Source organism: Piliocolobus tephrosceles, chromosome 6, assembly GCF_002776525.5.
Source record: "Piliocolobus tephrosceles isolate RC106 chromosome 6, ASM277652v3, whole genome shotgun sequence".
Taxonomy (NCBI): Eukaryota; Metazoa; Chordata; class Mammalia; order Primates; family Cercopithecidae; genus Piliocolobus; species Piliocolobus tephrosceles.
This window is the reverse complement of record NC_045439.1, coordinates 145,322,663-145,343,808: the sequence shown is the minus strand read 5'-3', so window position 1 is coordinate 145,343,808 and position 21,146 is coordinate 145,322,663. Positions and strand designations below refer to the sequence as shown.

Genomic DNA, 21,146 nt, shown 5'->3' with positions numbered 1-21,146 from the left:
AAAAAAAAAAAAAAAAAAAAAAAAAAAAAAAAAAAAGAATGAAGAAATATTAGATCATGAACACAAGTTCCCCATAGTTATTTATCTAAAATTCAAAATGTTTAATAACTCTCCCCAATGATATTTATAGCCATACGCAAATCAGTAATGTTTTCTCAAATAGATCTTGCCTTTGATATTATAGTGTTTTCTGTATGTACTATGAGACCTTTGGTTTGAGTTATTTTTTCAACATTAAAGTTCAATTTTTTTTTCTTTTTTACTTTTTAAATGCATAATACATTTGCTTGATTCAGTTCTACTTTTCTTTCTTTCTTTCTTTTTTTTTTTTTTTTGAGACGGAGTCTTGCTGTGTCACCCAGGCTGGAGTGCAGTGGCGCGATCTCTGCTCACTGCAGGCTCTACTGCCTCCCGGGTTCATGCCATTCTCCTTTCTCAGCCTCCCGAGAAGCTGGGACTACAGGTGCCTGCCACCATGCCCGGCTAGTTTTTTTTTTTTTTTTTTTTTGGTATTTTTAGTAGAGACGGGGTTTCACCGTGTTTGCCAGGATGGTCTTGATCTCCTGACCTCGTGATCCACCTGCCTCGGCCTCCCAAAGTGCTGGAATTACAGGCGTGAGCCACCGTGCCCGGCCCAGTTCTACTTTTCTTGCTCCTGGATGACAATGTATGATCTTTTCTTTTCTTTTTTTTTGGACAGAATCTCACTCTTGTCACCCAGGGTGGAGTGCAGTGGCTCAGTCTTGGCTCACTGCAACCTCTGACTTCCAGGTTCAAGCGATTCTCCTGCCTCGGCCTCCTGAGTAGCTGGGATTACAGGCGCGTGCCACCACGCCCGGCTAATTTTTTGTTTTGTATTTTTAGTAGAGACCGAGTTTCACCATGTTGTCCAGCCTGGTCTCAAACTCCTGACCTTGTGAGACTCCTGCCTCGGCCTCCCAAAGTGTTGAGATTGCAGGCATGAGCCACCACGCCCGGCCTGTATTTTTTTTTTTTTTTTTTTTTTTAGTAGAGATGGGGTTTCACCATGTTGGCCAGGCTGATCTTAAACTCCTGACCTCAAGTGATCCATCTGCCTTGACTTACCAAAGTGCTGGGATTACAGGCATGAGCCACCACGCCTGGCCGATAATGTATGATCTTTCTTACTAACATCAATAGAGACCTATGATAAAGCACGCGTAAAGAGAAAGGACACTTTTTTTTTTTTAAATAAAGAAAATAGTCTTGGGGATTTGATAAAAAAGCAAAAACAACATTATATTTTTTGAAAAGTAAATTTTATTAACACTGCAGAATACTGCACGGAACACTGCATTAAAAATCTTTAGGTACTTTTTTATTTCTTTAACTGGACTTCTAGTTTAAAGGAAAGTCTTTATTCCCTGTTTGCTTTCTTCACCACAGTTTTCCTCTATAATTAGTCCCTTCTAACTCAGTCCAATGAAGAACATCATAAGCTGACCTATTCTGAACCACACCCTGCTGAACCACAGCAACTTTCTTACCACGTTAGCATATACTGTTAGCATATGCTTTTGAACTGTCTTCATTGAGATAGAGAATAAAAAGAATATTAAATAATTTTCTATATAAAAGGTACAGCGTTGTCTGATTGCTATGTAAATGCCAATAATGTGCTTAGTTCTTTACGTGTATTGGTTTATTCTTACGGTCAGCTGTCATTTATATGTATAAATGTTATATGTATAAAAGTTGTCAGAGTACTTACTGGTCAGGCTAAGCTGATACACATAAACTAGTGTGTCATACAATAACTCACATTTTGTTTTATTTTTTATTTTCATAGGTTTTTGGGGAACAAGTGATGCTTGGTTGCATAAGTAAGTTTTTTTATTTTTAATTTTTATTTTTGAGATGGAATCTCACTGTGTCATCAAGGCTGGAGTTCAGTGGTGTGATCTCTGCTCACTGCAACCTCCGCCTCCCGGGTTCAAGTGATTCTGCCTCAGCCTCCCAAATAGCTGAGATTATAGGCATGTGCCACCACACCCGGCTAATTTTTGTTTTTTCCTGAGACAGAGTCTCGCTCTTGTTGCCCAGGCTGGAGTACAGAGGTACAATCTTGGCTCACTGCAACCTCCGCCTCTCAGGTTCAAGCGATTCTCCTGCCTCAGCCTCCTGAGTAGCTGGATTACAAGCACCTACCATGCCCGGCTAATATTTGTACTTTTAGTAAAGACAGGGTTTCGCCATGTTGGCCAGGCTAGTCTTGAACTCCTGACCTCAGGTGATCTGTCCGCCTCAGCCTCCCAAAGTGCTGGGATTACAGGTGTGAGCCACTGTGCCCGGCCATTTTTGTATTTTTAGTAGAGACGGGGTTTTGCCATGTTGACCAGGCTGGTCTTGAACTCCTGACCTCAAGTGATTTGCTTGCCTCGGCCTCCCAAAGTACTGGGATTAACAGGCGTGAGCCACTGCGCCTGGCTGAGTAAGTTCTTTAGTGGTGATTTCTGAGATTTTGGTGCACCTATCGTCCGAGCAGTATACACTATATCCCATTTGTTATCCCTCACCCACCTCCCACCCTTTCCCCCAAGTCCCCAAAGTTCATCATGTCATTCTTAGGTCTTTGAATCCTCATAGCTTAGCTCCTGCTTATGAGTGAGAACATACGATGTTTGGTTTTCCATTCCTGAGTTACTTCACTTAGAATAATGGTCTCCAGTTCCATCCAGGTCACTGTGAATGCCATTATTTTGTTCCTTTTTGTGGCTGAGTAGTATTCCATGGTGTATATTGACCACAATTTCTTTGTCCACTCATTGATTGATGGGCAGTTGGGCTGGTTCTATATTTTTGCAGTTGTGAATTGTGCTGCTATAAACATGCCTGTGGGAGTATCTTTTTTTGTGTAAATGACTTCTTTTTCTCCAGGTAGATACTCAGTAGTGGCAACTGGGTGATACCCTGTTGCCTAGGCTGGAGTGCAGTGGCATGATTTGGGCTCACTGTAAACTTTGCCTCCTGGGTTCAAGTGATTCTCGTGCCTCAGTCTCCTGAATAGTTGGGGCTACAGGCACGTGCCACCATGCGCAGCTAAGTTTTCGTATTTTTAGTATGGATGGGGTTTCGCCATGTTGGTCAGGCTGGTCTCGAACTCCTGACCTCAAGTGATCCACCCGCCTTGGCTTCCCAAAGTGCTGGGATTATAGGCATGAGCCACTGCACCTGGCCTACTTTTAATTCTTTAAGGGATCTCCATGCTGTGTTTTTATAGTGGTTGTACTATTTTATGTTTCCACCAGCAGTGTAAAAGTGTATTCTCTTTTCACCACATTGCTGCCAACATCTATTATTTTTTTGATTTTTTTTTTTTTTTTGGCCATTCTTGCAGGAGTAGGGTGGTATCACATTGTTATTTTGTTTTGCATTTCCCTCATCATTAATGGTGTTGAGCATTTTTTCATGTTTGTTAACCTTTTATATATCTTCTTTTGAGAATTGTCTATTCATGTCCTTAGCCTACTTTTGGATGAGATTGTTTGTTTTTCTTGCTAATTTGTTTGAGTTCCTTGTAGTTTCTGGATATTAGTCCTTTATTGGATATATACATTGTGAAGATTTTCTTCCACTCTGTGGGTTGTCTGTTTGCTGATTGTTTCTTTTTCTGTGCAGAGGCTTTTTAGTTTAATTAAGTCCCATCTGTTCATCTTTGTTTTTGTTGCATTTGCTTTTGGGTTCTTGATCATAAAGTCTTTGCCTAAGCCAAAGCCTGGAAAGGTTTTTCTGACATTATCTTGTAGAATTTTTATTCAGGTCTTAGATTTAAGTCCTTGATCCATTTTGAGTTGATTTTTGTGTAAGGTGAGAGGTTTTCATTCTACATGTGGCCTGCCAACTATTAACATTTTGTTTATTTAGAGATGGTGTCTTAAATATTGCCCAGGCTGGTCGTGAACTCCCATGCTCAAGCAATCCTCCCACCTCAGCCTTTCAAATAGCTATGACTATAGGCATGCACCACTGTGCCCAGCTTGATAATTTATTTCTTCCATTACATTTTCTTCAACTGAAATAGTACAAAATGTGTTTTCTGTCAGCACCCACTTTTGTTTTTACTTGACATTGATCTGCTATAGGTAAAACTTGGGCTTCTATATTCTATGTAGTAATGATTAGCTGATATGCACTCTTGTCACATCTTATCTCAAATTCTGTTTCTCTGCAATTTTTTTAAATTCTTTCAGTAAAATAGTGTCCTTTCTTTTTTTCCTTTCTGAGAGACATCTGTCCACCTTTGACATTAATCTCATTTAGTCTTGCTCACCAAGACTCACCAGTTAGACCTTCTTTCTCTTTTTCTTCAGTTTTTAGTTTCTGCTTCCTTGCTTGATCCTATTTATAGTCATAGAGTTGTGTTCCCAAGCCACCTAACTAATAAACATTTCACTCACAATACTCCTGCTTTTTTTTTTTTTTTTTTTGAGACAGAGTCTCGCTCTGTCTCCAGGCTGGAGTGCAGTGGCGTGATCTCCACTCACTGCAACCTCCGCCTCCCGGATTCAAGCGATTGTCCTGCCTCAGCCTCCTGAGCAGCTGGGGCTACAGGCACGTGCCACCACGCCCGGCTAATTTTTGTATTTTTAGTAGAGACGGGATTTCACCATCTTGGCTAGGCTGGTCTTGAACTCCTGACCTTGTATTCTCTCGCCTCGGCCCCCCAAAGTGCTAGGATTACCGGCGTGAGCCACTGCGCCTGGCCCTACTCCTCCTTTCTTTGTAGCAGATTTGATCAACATCTGCTAACTACTTACTTGCCACTCTGTGGCTTCCTCCTTAACTTCTGTAATCTTTTTCTGTTTTGTACTTCTTCTCAAGAACACCAGTGATATCCAGAGACCTTTGTCTCAGGCCTAAGCCTAAAATAATAGTATGGAAGGGCTAAAAAAAATCCCTTAAGAGATATTTAATTCAATTTTCTTTTCCTGTTTTGCTTGATGTTATTTTGATTATACCAGCTTTTTTTTTTTTTTTAAATTATACCAGCTTTCTTTGGCTAGTGTTTGTATGGTATTTCTTCTCCTTTAAAAAAAAAAAAAAACTTTCTGATTCTGCATCCTCATGTTATAGATGTGTGTCTACTGAAAATAGCAGATAGTTGAATTTTAAAAATTTGATCTGACCATCTTTGTTTTTTAACTGAAGCATTTACATGTAATATAATATAATTACTGTTGTATTTAGCTTAAAACTTTACTATTTGTTTTCTATTTGATCCACTTATTCTGACTTTTTTTCCCTTCTCCTTTCTTGCTTTCTTTTGAACTTATTATTCTATATTTTCACTCTACTAGTTGGAAAGTTACACTTATTTATTTATAACTTTTAGTTTCAGGAGTACATGTACAGGTGGGTTCTTTAGATAAATTGTGAGTTGCAGGGGTTTGGTGTACAGATTATTTTGTTACCCAGATAATAAGCACAGTACCCAATAGGTAGTTTTTTGATTCTCGCCTTCCTCCCACCCTTCACCCTCAAGTAGGCTCTGGTGTCTGTTGGTCCCTTCTTTGTGTTCATGTGTACTCAGTTTTTAGCTCCCATTTAGAAGTGCAGAGTTAGGTTTTCTGTTCTTGCATTAGTTTACTTAGGATAATAGCCTCCAGCTCCATCCATGTCGCTATAAAGGAACATTATCTCATTCTTTTTTATGACTGCATAGTATTCCGTGGTGTATCTGTGCCACATGGAAAGTTATACTTAAAAAATCTTTTTTTTTTTTTTTTGAGATGGAGTTGCGCTCAGTTCCCAGGCTAGAATGCAGTGTGTGATCTTGGCTTATTGCAACCTGCGCCTCCTGAGTTCAAGCGATTCTCCTGCCTCAGCCTCCTGAATAGTTGGGATTACAGGCACGCACCACCCTGCCTGGCTACTTTTTTTGGTACTTTTTAGTAGGGACAGGGTTTCATCATGTTGGCCAGGCTGGTCTCAAACTCCTGACCTTAAGTGATCCGCCTGCCTCAGCCTCCCAAAGTGCTGGGATTACAGGCGTGAGCCACCAGACCCAGCCTAAAAAAATACTTTTTAGTGGCTACCCTAGAACAACCATCAGCAAAATTTTCCTGTAAAGGAGCATATAGTAAAAATTTTTATACAAAAATTTTTGGCTTTGTGGACCAGCCTGGGCAGCATTCCATCTTGCTATGGGGTGATACTTCTTGGGATGATACTTTTCTGGCTGGAAACGTCTGTGGCCAGTGGCACCTTTGCCTGAGTTTTTCTTGGGTCTGCTGGGCTTGTTCTGCTCACTCTGAATGGCAGACTATTTTTGGCTTGCACTACCAGCCTGGATCCCACACCTACCAAAGGTGAGCCAGGCGTGGAGTGGCGAGGGTTGTGTGAGTGAGCGAGGAGTTTGGCCACTGTACACAACGGAGCATGCTGGCTGCAGTGGGGCAGGCAGCTCCGGGTGCAGGCACAGGCGCTGGCTTCCCTGCAAGGCTGTGGCTGGACTAGGTGTACCATAAGCAGCTTCCACGGCTGGCACTGGGGAATGCAGTGGTGTTTGGAAGCTTGGAGATGCCAGGAACCGCAGAGCCTCAAAGAGGGTGTCACAGCCTTGGCTCAGGGAGCCCCCAGGTCTGGGCTCCATGAAAGTCCTCAGCTCTTTTCTCCTTCTCTCTTCTCTCCTGTTGCCTACAATGCGATGAGCAAGGGGCGTATCTCAGCCCTGTTTGTATTATGGCTCTTTTAGCCCTGCCATTCGGCAGGTCCTGAGTTCTTGTTCTGCACCCAGGAGGAATGAGGTATGTGGAGAAGTGGAAGGTGAGCAAGGCGAAGAGGAGCTTTATTGAGTGATAGAACAGCTCAGAGGAGACTTGCAGTGGGTAGCTCCTCTCTGCAACCAGGGTATCCTGATGAGTGTTCAGCTCTCAGCAGAGTGGAGACCATGGAGTGGGTAGCTCCTCTCTGTAGTTGGTTGTTGCATAACTCTTCAGCTCTCAGCAGAGGAGACCCCGGGGTGGGTAGCTTCTCCCTGCAGCTGGTTGTCCCGTCATCTCAGCTCTCGGCAGAGAGGAGACCCTGGGGTGGGCACCTTTTCTCTGCAACTGGCAGGTGGTTGTCACCTCAAGTCTGGCTAAGTTTGGGCTTTTATAGGTCTCAGCAGGGAGGAAGTGTGTACTCATTGGTTCATGGACAACTATGGGTGGGCCTGGAGAAAGCACCAGAAGTTCCCACTCTGGTCATCAGGTGCCAATGGAAAGCCTTGTCCCCAGGCTTCAGGCCTTCCCTGGCTTGAAGGTGGGGCTTCACCAGGGACCTGCCTCCTTTTGCCCAGGAGCCTGTCTGCCTCCTGCTGCTATTCATGGTGCCCAGGCTGTTTGTGACAGGGGCCACGTACAGGCCAGCACTGAACTGCCCTCAGTACCCCCACGGCCTCCCTCTAGCGTTTGTAGGCGCCCAAAGTTTAGAGGGGGCTGAGGTGGCAGGGGACTGGTGTATCAGTGCTATCTGGAGCGTGCGCACACTTGACCAGACTTTGACAGCGCCCAGGCTTGGACCCGATCTTGCTCTGAGATTGGAGTGGGTGCTGGGAGTGAGGAGAGGCCAGGCAGTGGGAGCAAACACTTCTGAACCTGCAGGGTCTAGGCAGGGGGCCTTCCCAGGCCTCTGAGAGTGCAGAGATGCCTGGGTCTGCAGCTGCAGGTTGGGCGGCTGCAGCTGTGCCTGGGAGGGTGGGGCTCCTGCCTACTTCCATCCCCCAAGAACACAGTGATGCCCCCGTCTGCAGCGCACCTGGATGGGTGGCCACAGCTGCACCCAGGGAGCGTGAAACTCCTGCCCTGTCAACTCAGAAGGTGGCGGGGCTCCCACCTGTTCCTGGCTTCTGCTGCCTCCATGGAGCATGCAGTCCTGGCTGCACCTCCCCCACTGCAGCTGGTGTCATGGCAGTGGCCGCTGTTGATGGGCCACTGCTGCCATTGTTGGCATGCACTTATAGTCACAGCTACTCGGGAGACTGAGGCAGGAGGATCACTTGAGCCCAGAAGGTTGAGGCTGCAGTGAGCCATGATTGTGCCACTGTACTCCAACCTGCATGACAGAGACAGACCCTGGCTCTATAAAACAAAAACAAAACAACAACAACAACAAAATAAAATGAGTTAATGGAAAAGGAGCTGTAGGAGTGAGTAAGAAAAAGAGCAAGACTATCAGGAAGACTACAAGAAAAATAACTATGTGAGGACACTTTCAAGAACTAGAAATCGGCTGCTTTAGTCATGCCGTAGTGTGGTGTGTTAAAATGAAGAATGAGGAAAGACCTTTGGATTACCAACTCTGGAATTTCGTGACTTTTCCAGAGCGTTGTCAGGTAGCTTGCTATGTGGTAAGAATGGTAAGGGAGTAGAAAGTGAGTTCCCAAACACTTGGGAATACAGTGATTTTCAAATACGATTTTCTGGATCAGCAATAACAGAATTACCTACATTTCCTCAGCTCATAACTATTGTTGAGCCTGGTAATGTACATTTAAAAAATACATTTATTTATTTATTTATTTAGAGATGGAGTGCATTCTTGTCGCCCAGGCTGGAGCGCAGTGGTGTGATCTTGGCTCACTGCAAGCTCCGCCTCCCGGGTTCATGCCATTCTCCTGCCTCAGCCTCCCGAGTAGCTGGGACTACAGGTGCCCACCACCACGCCCAGCTAATTTTTGTATTTTCCGTAGAGATGGAGTTTCACCATGTTAACCAGGATGGTCCTCATCTCCTGACCTCGTGATCCACCCGCCTGGGCCTCCCAAAGTGCTGGGGTTACAGGCATGAGCCACCATGCCTGGCCGGTAATACATGTTTTGAAAAAGTTCCCCAGATGATTTTAATGAAAGCTCCTGTCTCGCATTTGCAAATACAGATTTTTGAAGTATTTTAGCAAGGACTGGCTTGTGATCAAGATGGATTTCTGAGTAGTATTTTGAGACAAACCCTCCTTTTTGTAAAACGAAAACCAAAAAAACAAAGCAGTAATTGATAAAATAACAAAGATAAAACCAAATTGACAAAACTAGGACTCAAAAAACGTAAACATTTCTGTGTTTCAGGAAGGAGCAGGTGAGGTTTTGGCTGCTTTGAAGTAATAGGGAATTGTAATTAGAGTTGGGCTTATTGTTGGAAACAGTGGACCAAGATAGGACTCCTGTGTTAAAAAAGATGTTTCTGAGTTTACTTCCAGAGCTGTCATATTATACAACTTTAGGGATTAGATTGTAGTTACTTAGTACAATGGTCTTTAACCTTTTTGGCACCAGGGACTGGTTTCATAGATGACAGTTTTTCCACAGATGGGGTAGTAGGGGATGGTTTCGGGATGAAACTAGTCTGCCTCAGATCATCAGGTATTAGGTCATCAGGCATTAGTTAGATTCTCATAAGGAGCATGCAATCTAGATCCCTTGCATGTACAGTTCACAATAGTGCTTATGCTTCTATGACAATCTAATGCTGCTGACTATCTGACAGGAGGCAGAGCCCAGGCAGTAATGCTCACTTGCTTGCTGCTCATCTTCTGCTGTGTGGCCCAATTCCTGACAGGCCATGGACTGGCACTGGTCCATGGCCCAGTGGTTGGGGACTCCTTGACTTAGCACATCTTCTGGAGTGGTACAGGTCACAGCCTCCCTGGCTGTAAGAAGATTTGCTGCTGACTGCTGCCAGATGCCGTAGCTTATATGAACCAAATACTTAGGGATTCAGGAAACTAAACATAGCTATGCAACTAGGAGCCTGGTAACTCAGAGTATATCCTCACTGTTATTGTAGAGCAGAATCTCCATCTAGACTACCTGTAAGAAAAATATTTATGAGATAACTGAGGAAATTTGAATATCAATTGATCATTTAATACCAAAAGTTTTTAGTTAAAAAATATATTTATGATACTGTGGTTCTCTTAAAAAAGTAGTAAACAGGTTCTCACTAAGTGTTTATATGAAAAACAAAAGAAGTTCCATCAAAAGTCCACTTGTAAAGCTAAATTCTCAAACATACGAAGTCATCTCATGCTAAGGAAGATATGAAATAAACAACCAGAAGAGCAGTTCAGTCTGGATGACGTTTCAATGTTAGTCTGAAAAATATTAAATTACATACTCAGGATTTTCAAAAAGAAAAGGAGTAAAAGCCCTTAAGTATAAATAATTTCGGAATGTAAACTGGCAGAAAAAAGATCAGGTGGATTTGAAAATGACAAAAACTTTAGAAGTGAAAAATATAGTTGTAATTTTTAAAAGCCAACAGCATGGTGTTCATGAATGAGAAGAGTCAATAAGATGTCAGTTCTGTCCAATATTAATCTGTAAAATCAATGCAGTATTAAAATCTGAAAAGGTTTTTATTCATGATAGTAAACATGTAAACTTAAACATTTTTATGGTAGAGTAAATAGCCAACGTAAAATTTGTAAAGAACAACACATTAAGGTAATGTGCCCTTCAGATACCAAAATTTATTATAGGACTATAGTAATTAACAGAGATTCGGGGTGGAAAAATAGACCTATGGAATAGAATATAGAGCCCAGAACAGATTGATAGGTACAAATCCATAGATGGAATCTATTTTTAGTATGCTAAGAGATAGGACTGTTAATTTTCTTCACTTCAACTCAGATTAGCAATTGAACCAGTACCACAGTGAAATGTTTATCCTTTCCTAACTAGCTTATTTTTTAATTTTTTTTTTGAGACAGAGTCTCACTCTGTCACCAAGCTGGAGTGCAGGGGTGCGACCTCAGCTCACTGTAAACCTCTGCCTCCCAGGCTCAAGTGATTCTCCTGCCTCAGGCCTCTGGGTAACTGGGATTACAGGGACATGCCACCTTGCCTGGCTAATTTTGTATTTTTAGTAGAGACAGGGTTTCACCATGTTGGCCAGGCTGATCTCAAACTCCTGACTTCAGGTGATCCGCCCGCCTTGGCCTCCCAAAGTGCTGAGATTACAGGTATGAGCCACCACCTGGCCTATATGGCTGGGTTTTTTTTGTATGTTCTGTATTAATCTCTGTGTTTGAAAGACCATCTTGGCAAAAGGGAAAAAATAGTTTCTTGATTAGAAGACTCTGACAAATATGTAGTAGTATGAGAGGATAGAGGGTACCCTGGGCAACATGTTGAAACCCCATCTCTACTAAAAATACAAAAATTTAGCCAGGCAAGGTGGTGCACACCTGTAGTCCCAGCCAGGTTGAGGTGAGAGGATCACCTGAGCCCGGGAGATGGAGGGTGCAGTGAGCCAAGATCACGTCGCTGTACTCTAGCCTGGGCGACAGAACAAGACCCTGTCTCAAAAAAACAAAACAAAACAAAAAACAAAAAAGTGAAGTAACTGAAAGTATTTCTTCTTATTTTTTAAATAGCACATCATCCTTATATGTTAAAGGATGAAATAAATAAGGGAAATATTGATGACACATGAGAGTGGTTTTTTTGGGGGGCATATAACTAACTAATGAAGATGATAAGAAATAGGTTTTATCAGCCCTGGAAAGTGTGTGGGGCATATTTTCTCAGTAGAAGAAAGGAATGGAATAAGATAGATGAGGTAAAGATAGGAATAAATTTTGAGTTGGAGAAGCCATTTGAAGGAAATCACTGTTTTCTCAGTGAGGTATAAAAGTTGAAATCATTCTTCTAGAAGTGTGATATACTGTATATGAGGTTTGAGAAGATGGGAAGGAAATGCAGAATACTTGTAAGGAATGCAATAAATAAGGTTAGGTAAAAAGATACAGTGGTAGCATTGAAGGACAAAGGGAAGCTGAATAAAATTTGTAGTGGTGCCTAGTTGTATAATTTTGTTAAATTTGCTCAGCAAGTCGGGGGAAGGATTCTTTTATTGCTCTTGCCAAACTCCCTTCTCCTTCCCACCTTGTGGGAGGGGGGGAGTGAGAGCCTAGAATTCCTTGAAAATATATGTCTATCTCTTTAGTTGGTTTCTCTCATCATTTTCTGGTTTTATGTAATTTCTCTGTTTATCCATCTTCTTACTGTTTTTAACAAATTTTACAAAATGTTTGCTCCTTTGTTGGAATTGTTTCTTGTTTTTGCTTTATCCTTAAGAAATTTTGGGTACAGGGCAATTAGATTTGCATGATTATTCTGTCTTAATCCAGTCTTTGTTAAGTATAAGGAAAGAACTTGGTTCTAATCACAAGTTCCTTACAAACATTTGAGACAGCAGGGGAAAATTTTTTCTTTGTACTCTTTGGATTTTTGTATAATAAAACATTGAAATATATTTTTTTTGGCAAGTTACTATTTTTAGAAAGTGCCTAAATTTGGACAGTGAAACTTAATATTATGTGGTCTCAATGAAACTGTTGCTGTGCTAAGACACGAGTTAGTATTTTGTGTTTTAGATGTAATCAACATGCTTGTGAAGCTTTTCTTTCTTGAACATCAGAAAGCAATGCATATTTACTTCTAAATATTTTGCATCTTTTATGTTACAGTTATTTTACCAAGAAAATGGTCTGCACGACTTTGAACATATACTATCCATGCTGATGGGACAGGATCCAATATGAATATAAATGATGGAGGAAGACGACGCTTTGAAGATAATGAACATACATTACGGATCTATCCTGGGACTATTTCAGAAGGGACAATCTACTGTCCTATTCCTGCCAGAAAAAACTCCACAGCTGCTGAGGTGATTGAGTCTCTTATAAACAAACTTCATCTTGACAAAACAAAATGTTACGTTCTAGCAGAGGTAAAGGAATTTGGTGGAGAAGAATGGATTCTCAATCCAACAGACTGTCCAGTTCAGCGAATGATGATGTGGCCCCGAATGGCTCTGGAAAATCGCTTAAGCGGAGAGGACTACCGCTTTCTTCTGAGAGAGAAAAACCTTGATGGATCAATCCATTATGGTAGCCTGCAGTCATGGCTACGAGTAACAGAAGAACGTCGCAGGATGATGGAACGGGGTTTTCTTCCACAGCCTCAACAGAAAGACTTTGATGATTTATGTAGTTTACCTGATTTGAATGAGAAAACTCTCTTAGAAAACCTACGAAATCGCTTTAAGCATGAAAAAATTTATACCTATGTTGGCAGTATTCTAATAGTTATTAACCCATTCAAGTTTCTTCCTATTTATAACCCCAAATATGTCAAAATGTATGATAACCACCAACTGGGAAAACTTGAGCCCCACATTTATGCTGTGGCTGATGTAGCTTATCATGCCATGCTTCAGCGCAAAAAGAATCAGTGCATCGTGATTTCGGGAGAGAGTGGTTCTGGGAAGACTCAAAGCACAAACTTTCTCATTCACCACCTTACTGCTCTCAGTCAGAAAGGATTTGCCAGTGGAGTAGAACAGATTATTCTTGGAGCTGGACCAGTACTTGAGGTAAACATAGAAATCTTGTTTTTGATTTTAATTTTAATTTTTATCCTTTGAGGTGGGGGGTGGTGCACCATTGCTGGAGGTATTGCAACACCAGATCGACGTGTGGAGTAGATCAAGCAAGATCCTATTCCATCTCCCTGCTTCAAAAACTCATTTAGGGCTGGGCGCAGTGGCTCATGCCTGTAATCCCAGCACTTTGGGAGGCCGAGGTAGGTGGATCGCCTGAGGTCAGGAGTTCCAGACCAGCCTGACCAACATGAGAAACCCATCTCTACTGAAAATACAAAAAAAAATTAGCCAGGCGTGGTGGTGCATGCCTGTAATCCTAGCTACTCGGGAGGCTGAGGCAGGAGAATTGTTTGAACCCGGGAGGTGAAGGTTGTGGTGAGTCGAGATCATGCCATTGTACTGTAGTCTGAGCAACAAGAGCGAAACTCCGTCTCAAAAACAAAACAAAATAAACAAAATTGTCTTTGGATAGAAGATATTCCAGATATTAAACTGATAAAAACATAACTACACTTGATCTTAGCCAGAAGGCTGAGAAGCTATAGAAATACTGTTCTTGCTACTCTGGGCACACTGCCTGCAGGGTAGCCCTGCTCCACAAGGAGCAGCAATTTAAAAGAAAGAAAGAAAAATACTGTTCTTATTCTTAAACATATCTTTAAAAAATATTTGATAGATGTGAGAAGATGAAGTAAAACTAAAAATAAAAGTGTAGACATTATTTTTAGTAACCAAGAGGAACTGGAAGATGGGAAAGCAAAAAAGGTGGTGTGGAAGATTGAGGAGTGTGACAGTGGTATTTTTTTTTTTTAAGTGAGTGTCTTTGGGTCATTAATGATGCAAAGAAAGAGATGACTGTAGTCATTGTATATCCCCCTATAAGGGGAGAAAGCAGAGGCAGGTCCTGTCTGTAACTGCGTTGTGATGGTTGGTGAGAATATTTTTGCTGATGTATTTGTATTTCTGCAAGCTTAACAGCTGTGCCTAGCATCGAAACTTGTAATAATGTAGAGAATATGGGAAAAAATGTTTAGTTGTGGAATGCTTTACAAGTAATACCATCCAATGTCCAAAGGAAAGATAATACAGAAGGACAAGTACTCCACAATCTCACTTATATGTGGAATCTGAAAAGTTGAATGCATAGACACAAAGAGCAAAGTGGTAGTTACTAAAGGCTGGGGGGATTGGAGAGATATTGGTCAAAGGACACAAATTTTTTAGTTATATAGGAGGAATAAGGTCAAGAGATCTGTTGTACATCATGATGACTATAGTAAGTAACATTATATACTTGAAAATTTCAGGCCGGGCGCGGTGGCTCACGCCTGTAATCCCAGCACTCTGGGAGGCTGAGACGGGCGGATCACGAGGTCAGGAGATCGAGACCATCCTGCCTAACACGGTGAAACCCCGTCTTTGTTTTCCTTCCTTCCTTCCTTCCTTCCTTCCTTCCTTCCTTCCTTCCTTCCTTCCTTCCTTCCTTCCTCCCTTCCCCCTTCCCCCCTCCCCCTTCCCCCTTCCCCCTTCCCTTCCGTCAGAATTTCGCCCTTGTTGCCAGGCTGGCTTGTGATGGTGCGATCTTGGCTCACCGCAACCTCAGCCTCCTGGGTTCAAGGGATTCTTCTGCCTCAGCCGAGTAGCTGGGATTACAGGCATGCGCCACCACACCTGGCTAATTTTGTATTTTTGGTAGAGATAGGGTTTCTCCATGTTGGTCAGGCTGGTCTTGAACTCCCGGCCTCAGGTGATCCACCTGCCTTGGCCTCACAAAGTGCTGGGATTATAGGCATGAGCCACTGCCCCCAGCCTATACTTGAGAATTTCTAAGAATAGATTTTAACTAGTCTCATTACAAAAAATGGTAAGTATTGTGAGGTAATGCATAAATTAAGTAGCTTGATTTTGCCATTCTACACTGCAGACATATGAAAACATCATGTTATATACCATAAATATATGCAATTTTTGCTTGCCAATTTATAAAAAAAAAAAAAAAGGAAAGGGAATATAGTGTTGGTTTTAGACCTGAAAGGAAAAGGTAATATTACTTAGTTGTCTTTTTAAAAGGTATTTTGTAGGTATAATTGAAATACAGTAAACTGTGTATATTTAAAGTGTACAACGTGATAAACTTTGACATGTATATACCCATGAAACCACCACAGTCAAGATACTGAACATATCCATTATCCCCAAAGTTTCTTCATATCTCTTTGTAATCCCTCTTTCACACTCCTCTCAGCCCACCCATATATGGGAACCAGTTAAGTTCTTTCTGTCACTGTAGATTAGTTTGCTTTTTCTGCCATTTTATGTACATGGAACCACATAGTATGTACCCTTTTATATTTGGCTTCTCCCACTTGGTATAATTATTTTGAGATTTATCCATGTTGTTGCATGTGTCAATAATACATTCCTTTTTGTTGCTAAGGTAATAGTATTCCATTGGATATCACAATTTTTTAAATCTATTCACTTGTTGATGGATATATAGGTTGTTTTTAATTTTTGGCTATTACATTCAAGTTTATATAGACATACATTTTTTTCTCTTCAGTAATTATCTAGGAATGGAATGACTAGATCAGATGATAAGTATGTGTTTAACTTTTTATTAAGTTCTTTAATTTCTCTTGGCAGTATTTTATGGTTGTTAGTGTACAGGTCTTTTACATCTTCGGTAAGATCTCTCAATATTTTTGGGGATGTTGTTATACATGGTGTTCTACAATTTTCAATTGTTTGTTGCTAGTATATAGATATACAGTTGATAGTTACATGTTGATCTTATATTCTGCAATCTGGCTAGACTTAAATATTAGTGCCATTAACCTTTTTTTTTTTGTTTGTTTTTGAGACAAGGTCACCCTCTATTGCCTAGGCTGGAGTGTAGTGATGTCATCATAGCTCACTGCAGTTGCAATCTCCAGTGATCCTCCCTCCTTAGCCTCCTGAGTAGCTGGCCTTATTGGCCTGTGTCGCTATGCTCGGCTATTTTTTATTTTTATTTTTTATTTTTAGTAGCGACGAGGTCTCATTATGTTGCCTAGGCTGACTGGTCCTGAACTCCTGAGCTCAAGTGATCCTCCTGTCTTGGCCTCCTAAAATGCTGGGATAACAGGAATGAGGGAATGAGCCACCGCACCTGCCCACCCCCACACCAACTTTTTTATAGATTCCATTGGGTTTTTCATATAGTCAGTCATGTCCGTGAATAAAAAGTTTTTCTTCCTTTCTAGTTTGGATGTCTTTTTTTTTTTTTTTTTTTCTTGCTTGATTTCACTGGCTACTCCAGTATAATGTTGAATAGAGGTGGTTGAAAGCAACATCCTTGTCTCGTTTCTAATCTTAGGGGAAAACATTTAGTCTTTAGCCATTAAGTTATAATGATAGCTGTTGGTTTTGTGTAAATTCTGTATCAAATTGAGCTTGATCCCTTCTATTTCTAGCTTGTCTAGAGCTTTTTTCAGAAATGGATATAAAAATTCATTCTGTCACGTGTTATTTCTGTGTCTTACTGAGATTTTTTTTTTTTAAACTTTGTTAATGTGAATTACATCATGAGAGACATTGTTTTCTTTCTCATTAAAACAGATTTTTTTGAGAGTGGATCCCACTCTGTTGCCCAGGCTGGTCTCAATCTCCTGGGCTTCAGTGATTCTCCTGCTTCAGCCTTCCAAGTAGTTGAGATTACAGGCATGCACCATCATGCCTAACACTGTTTTCTTTAATGTCTTTTTTTTTTTTTTTTGCATTCTATCTTTTGCATTGATAGAACTATCAAGTCTCATAGGAAGAATTGGGAAGTCTTTTCTCCTCATATTTTTGGAAGAGTTGTGCAGAACTGACTTTTTTTTTTTTTTTTTTTTTTTACTGTCAGTGTTGGAATTCATTAATGAAGCCATCTGGACCTGGTGTTTTTTGTGGGAGAATTTTAGACAAGGCTTCAATTTTTAAAGTAGATACAGAATTATTCATATTACCTTTTTTTTTTTTTTGTAAGCTTTGGTAGTTTGTATCTTTCAAGAAATTTGCTTAATCTAAGTTACCATATTTATTGTCATAAAGTTTTATATAATATTCCCTTATTGGGAACTGCTGCGGCTACCACCGCTGCTGCTGGCTCTGCAGCTGTAGGGGACCCATGCTGGTATGAAAGACACTCTTTGCCTGCTGAAAGTTCCCACGGAAAAACTACCATCTCCCCAGCTCACCATGGTGTACGAAACTGATTTAACTACTGGAGATGCTGGGGCTTCCAGCACTTACCCTATGTAGTGCTCGACCTTGCGCAAAAGTGGCTTCATGGTGTTCAAAGGAAAACCGTGCAAAATAGTGAAGATGTCACCAAAACTGGAAAACATGGTCATGCCAAGGTTCACCTTGTTGGAATTGCTATTTTCATGGGCAAAAAAAAAAAAAAAAAAGATATTTGTCCTTCTGTTCACAACATGGGTGTTCCAAATATTCAGACACGATTATCAACTGATACACATTCAAGATAGTTGCCTTCCCCTGCCGACAGAAACCGATGAAGTTCCTGAGGATCTTAAACTGCCAGAAGGTAAAGTAGGCAAATAAATACAAGGAAAATACAATGCAGGTGAAGATGTACAGGTATCTGTCATGTGTGCAATGAGTGAAGAATATGCTGTAGCCATAAAACCCTGCGAATAAATGGGAGCCTTGACCTCCTTGGCTTAAGCAATTCTCCCACCTCAGCTTCCCAAGTAGGTGGTATTACAGGCATGTACCACCACGCCTGCCTTATTTTTGTATTTTTTGTAGAGACAGAGTTTTACCATGTTGCCCAGGCTGGTTTTGAGCTCACAGGCTCAAGTGATCCACCTGCTTTGGCATCCCAAAGTGCTAGAATTACAGGCTTTTAAAGTTTTTAGTATGATCTCTGAGGTCATTAATTTTAGATCATTCTTCTTTTCTAATATATTTATTTAGTGCTGTAAATTCTTTCCTAGGTACTGCTTGTACTGCTATCCCACAAATTCTGATATATTGTGTTTTCATTTTTATTTAGTTTAAAACATTTGATAATTTCCCTTTTGATTTCTTTTTTTGTGACATTCTTTATTTTTTTGTTTCCTGCTGTAAAGCCATAATTATATAATCAGTGTAGAAAGAAATGTATAAAATATTGTTGTAGAAAATACTGGGTTCTTTGGGAGGCAGAGATTGCAGTGAGCCAACATCATGCCATTGCACTCCAGCCTGAGCAACAGAGTAAGACTCCATCTCAAAAAAACGGAAAATACTGGGTTCTTGTCACATGACCAGGAAAGATTAGGCTCGCAGACACATAGAAGGGTGAGGAGTAAAATTATTGAATGAAAAAGAAAAACAACTCAGCAAAGTGAGATGAAGTCCTGCTAACAGACTGTCCACCTCACTGATTTGATCCCAGGTCTTCACACAGAAACAGGAGAGGCCAGGCTCCTCCCCGCTACAAATGGCATAGACTTCACAAGTCTTCACCCTGTCTTCCTAGTATGCGCGTTGGTTGGAGATTCTCCTGGAACCTTTTGTTAACTTGGTTATCTTATTCTCCCCTCTAAAAACGTGCATCTAAGTGCCATTAGAATAAGGATAAGGATAAGGATGAAGACTGATTTTAACTGCCTCCTGCTGACAGGGGCCACTGTTTTGGAAAAACAGCAGTCAGATCTTCCTAGAGGCCTATCTACAGGTTCCCAGCTAGTTCCTAGTGTCCTTTGTCCAAGGCTTCTAGTTGGATGACCGTTTGGAGCTAGATGGCCCAGTCAGGGCTATGTTCTGACATATTAGTGTGTCCATGCAGGTGGATGAGGTTATGATTGGTGGTCCACAAGCCTAGGGTGATGGAGAGACCAGGTTGCTGCTGCAGATTCAGGGTCATTTCCCAGCTTCCAGGATGTCCTGGCATCTTAGCTGTGCATCTCCCAGGACCTGGAGATCACAGGGCAACGGAGGCTGTGACAGAGTCACCAGAGACTCCCAAGGTGGAGGACGCAGAACAGCAGAGACAGATCCCCCCATCCCCCCCCCTCTTTTTTTTTGAGACAGAATCTTGCTCTGTTGCCTGGGCTGGAGTGCAGTGGCGTGATCTCAGCTCACAGCAACCTCCACTTGCTGGGATCAAGTGATTCTCCTGTCTCAGCCTCTTGAGTAGCTGGGACTATAGGTGTGTGCCACCAGGCCCAGCTAATTTTTGTGTCTTTAGTAGAGATGGGGTTTCTCCATGTTGGCCAGGCTGGTCTTGAACTCCTGACCTCAGATGATTCACCCACCTCGGCCTCCCAAAGTGCCAGGATTACAGACATGAGCCACTGTGCCTGGTCTGATTTCTTCTTTGAACCGTGGGTTGCTTAGATTTGTGTTTAGTTTGTAAATATTTAAATACTATCTTTTTTTTTGAAACCTAATTATTTTATTATAAATGTATATAAACAAAAATTTTAAAGACACTGAAAAATGTACAAATATACCACTGTATTTAAATTTTTTTCCTTAAAGTTTGTTTACAGCTATAAAGCAAAACAGATTTTACCAAATTAAGTACAAATGAAACTTCAAATCAGTGAACTTTAGATTAATAGTATTACTGGAAAAGTATGGATGGTATTGTTTTGTTGAAATTAATTTGCTGCTCATGAGTGAATATAGTACTTTCTAAAACAATGACATACTTATATGTGTCACTTTAGTTTCTTTTACATAACCAGTTCTCAATAAAGATTTGTGAATTTAATTTTCAGGAAGGTGTAAATAATTTGAAATATTTTGATGTATCAGAAAACCAAAATCTGAAGTCTTTATCTTTGGCCCACTGCACGTTATATCTATCTAACCTCTGTATAGACTATATAGATAAATTTGGATTTCACTCTCCCTATATATAAACACATATCCCTACTTATATCTGTATTTTTACTTATAGGTAAATAAACATATATAGATTATGTATATATTTTAAGTTATTAAACTAATTATACATGCTATAAAACGTTCAATGCAGAAACGAATGAAGTAAGAAATGAAAGCCCTTTTGTACAAACATTAGGTTGCTGTAACAAAGGTCAAAACAATAAGGGATTAAAGAGGATAGACTCTTATTTCCCTCACATCATAATACACATGGTATCAGTCTTGGGCCGATCTGGTTGATTGTGCAGTGATGGGCATGGGCCTCTTCTTTGTGACTCTGCCATTCTCAGTACATGGCTTCCATTTTAGTCTAAGATGGCTGTTTGCTTTTACCCCACTCAGTGGTTTTTTGGTTCTCATGAAGGTGCTTTTTTTGTGTGTGTAGTTGTTAAAGTGGTGTACTTTTGTGTGTGGGGGAGCAGTCAGTGGATCTGTGGATCTGTTCCAGATCTTGCTGTACCCCAATCCTGCCCTCTGAGATTCTGTCCCCTGTTCTTGATTTATAATTTAATTCTTTTGTGGTTAGATAACACTGTGTTATATAACTTGAACTCTTTTAAAGTTATTGAAACTTGTGGCCCAGAACATGGTCTTTCATGATGGATATTTTTTGTGCATTTAAGAATTCTGTATTTTGGCCTGGTTAAATCACACTGTTGTATAGCTTGAACTCTTTTAAGTTTATTGAGACTTATGGCCCAGAACATGGTCTTTCTTGGTGGATATTTTTTGTGCATTTAAGAATTCTGTATTTTGGCCAGGTGTGGTGGCTCATGCCTGTAATCCCAGCACTTTGGGAGGCCAAGGAGAGTGAGTGGATCACTTGAGCCC

The 21,146-nt window shown here is 41.0% G+C and overlaps 1 protein-coding gene and 1 pseudogene across 7 annotated transcripts in view; one reads left to right on the top strand and one right to left on the bottom strand.

Moving 5' to 3' along the window:
- MYO9A (myosin IXA) overlaps positions 1 to 21,146 on the top strand; it is a 312,565-nt gene that overhangs the window by 60,413 nt on the left and 231,006 nt on the right. For all 7 annotated transcript variants that reach the window (XM_031935820.1, XM_023220687.2, XM_023220686.2 and 4 more), the window contains exon 2: positions 12,472 to 13,382. In XM_031935820.1, coding sequence (XP_031791680.1) covers positions 12,543 to 13,382 — 840 coding nt within the window. In that variant the 5' untranslated portion in view covers positions 12,472 to 12,542. The remainder of the gene's footprint in view (positions 1 to 12,471; positions 13,383 to 21,146) is intronic.
- Positions 13,762 to 13,934, bottom strand: LOC111548449 (annotated as a pseudogene).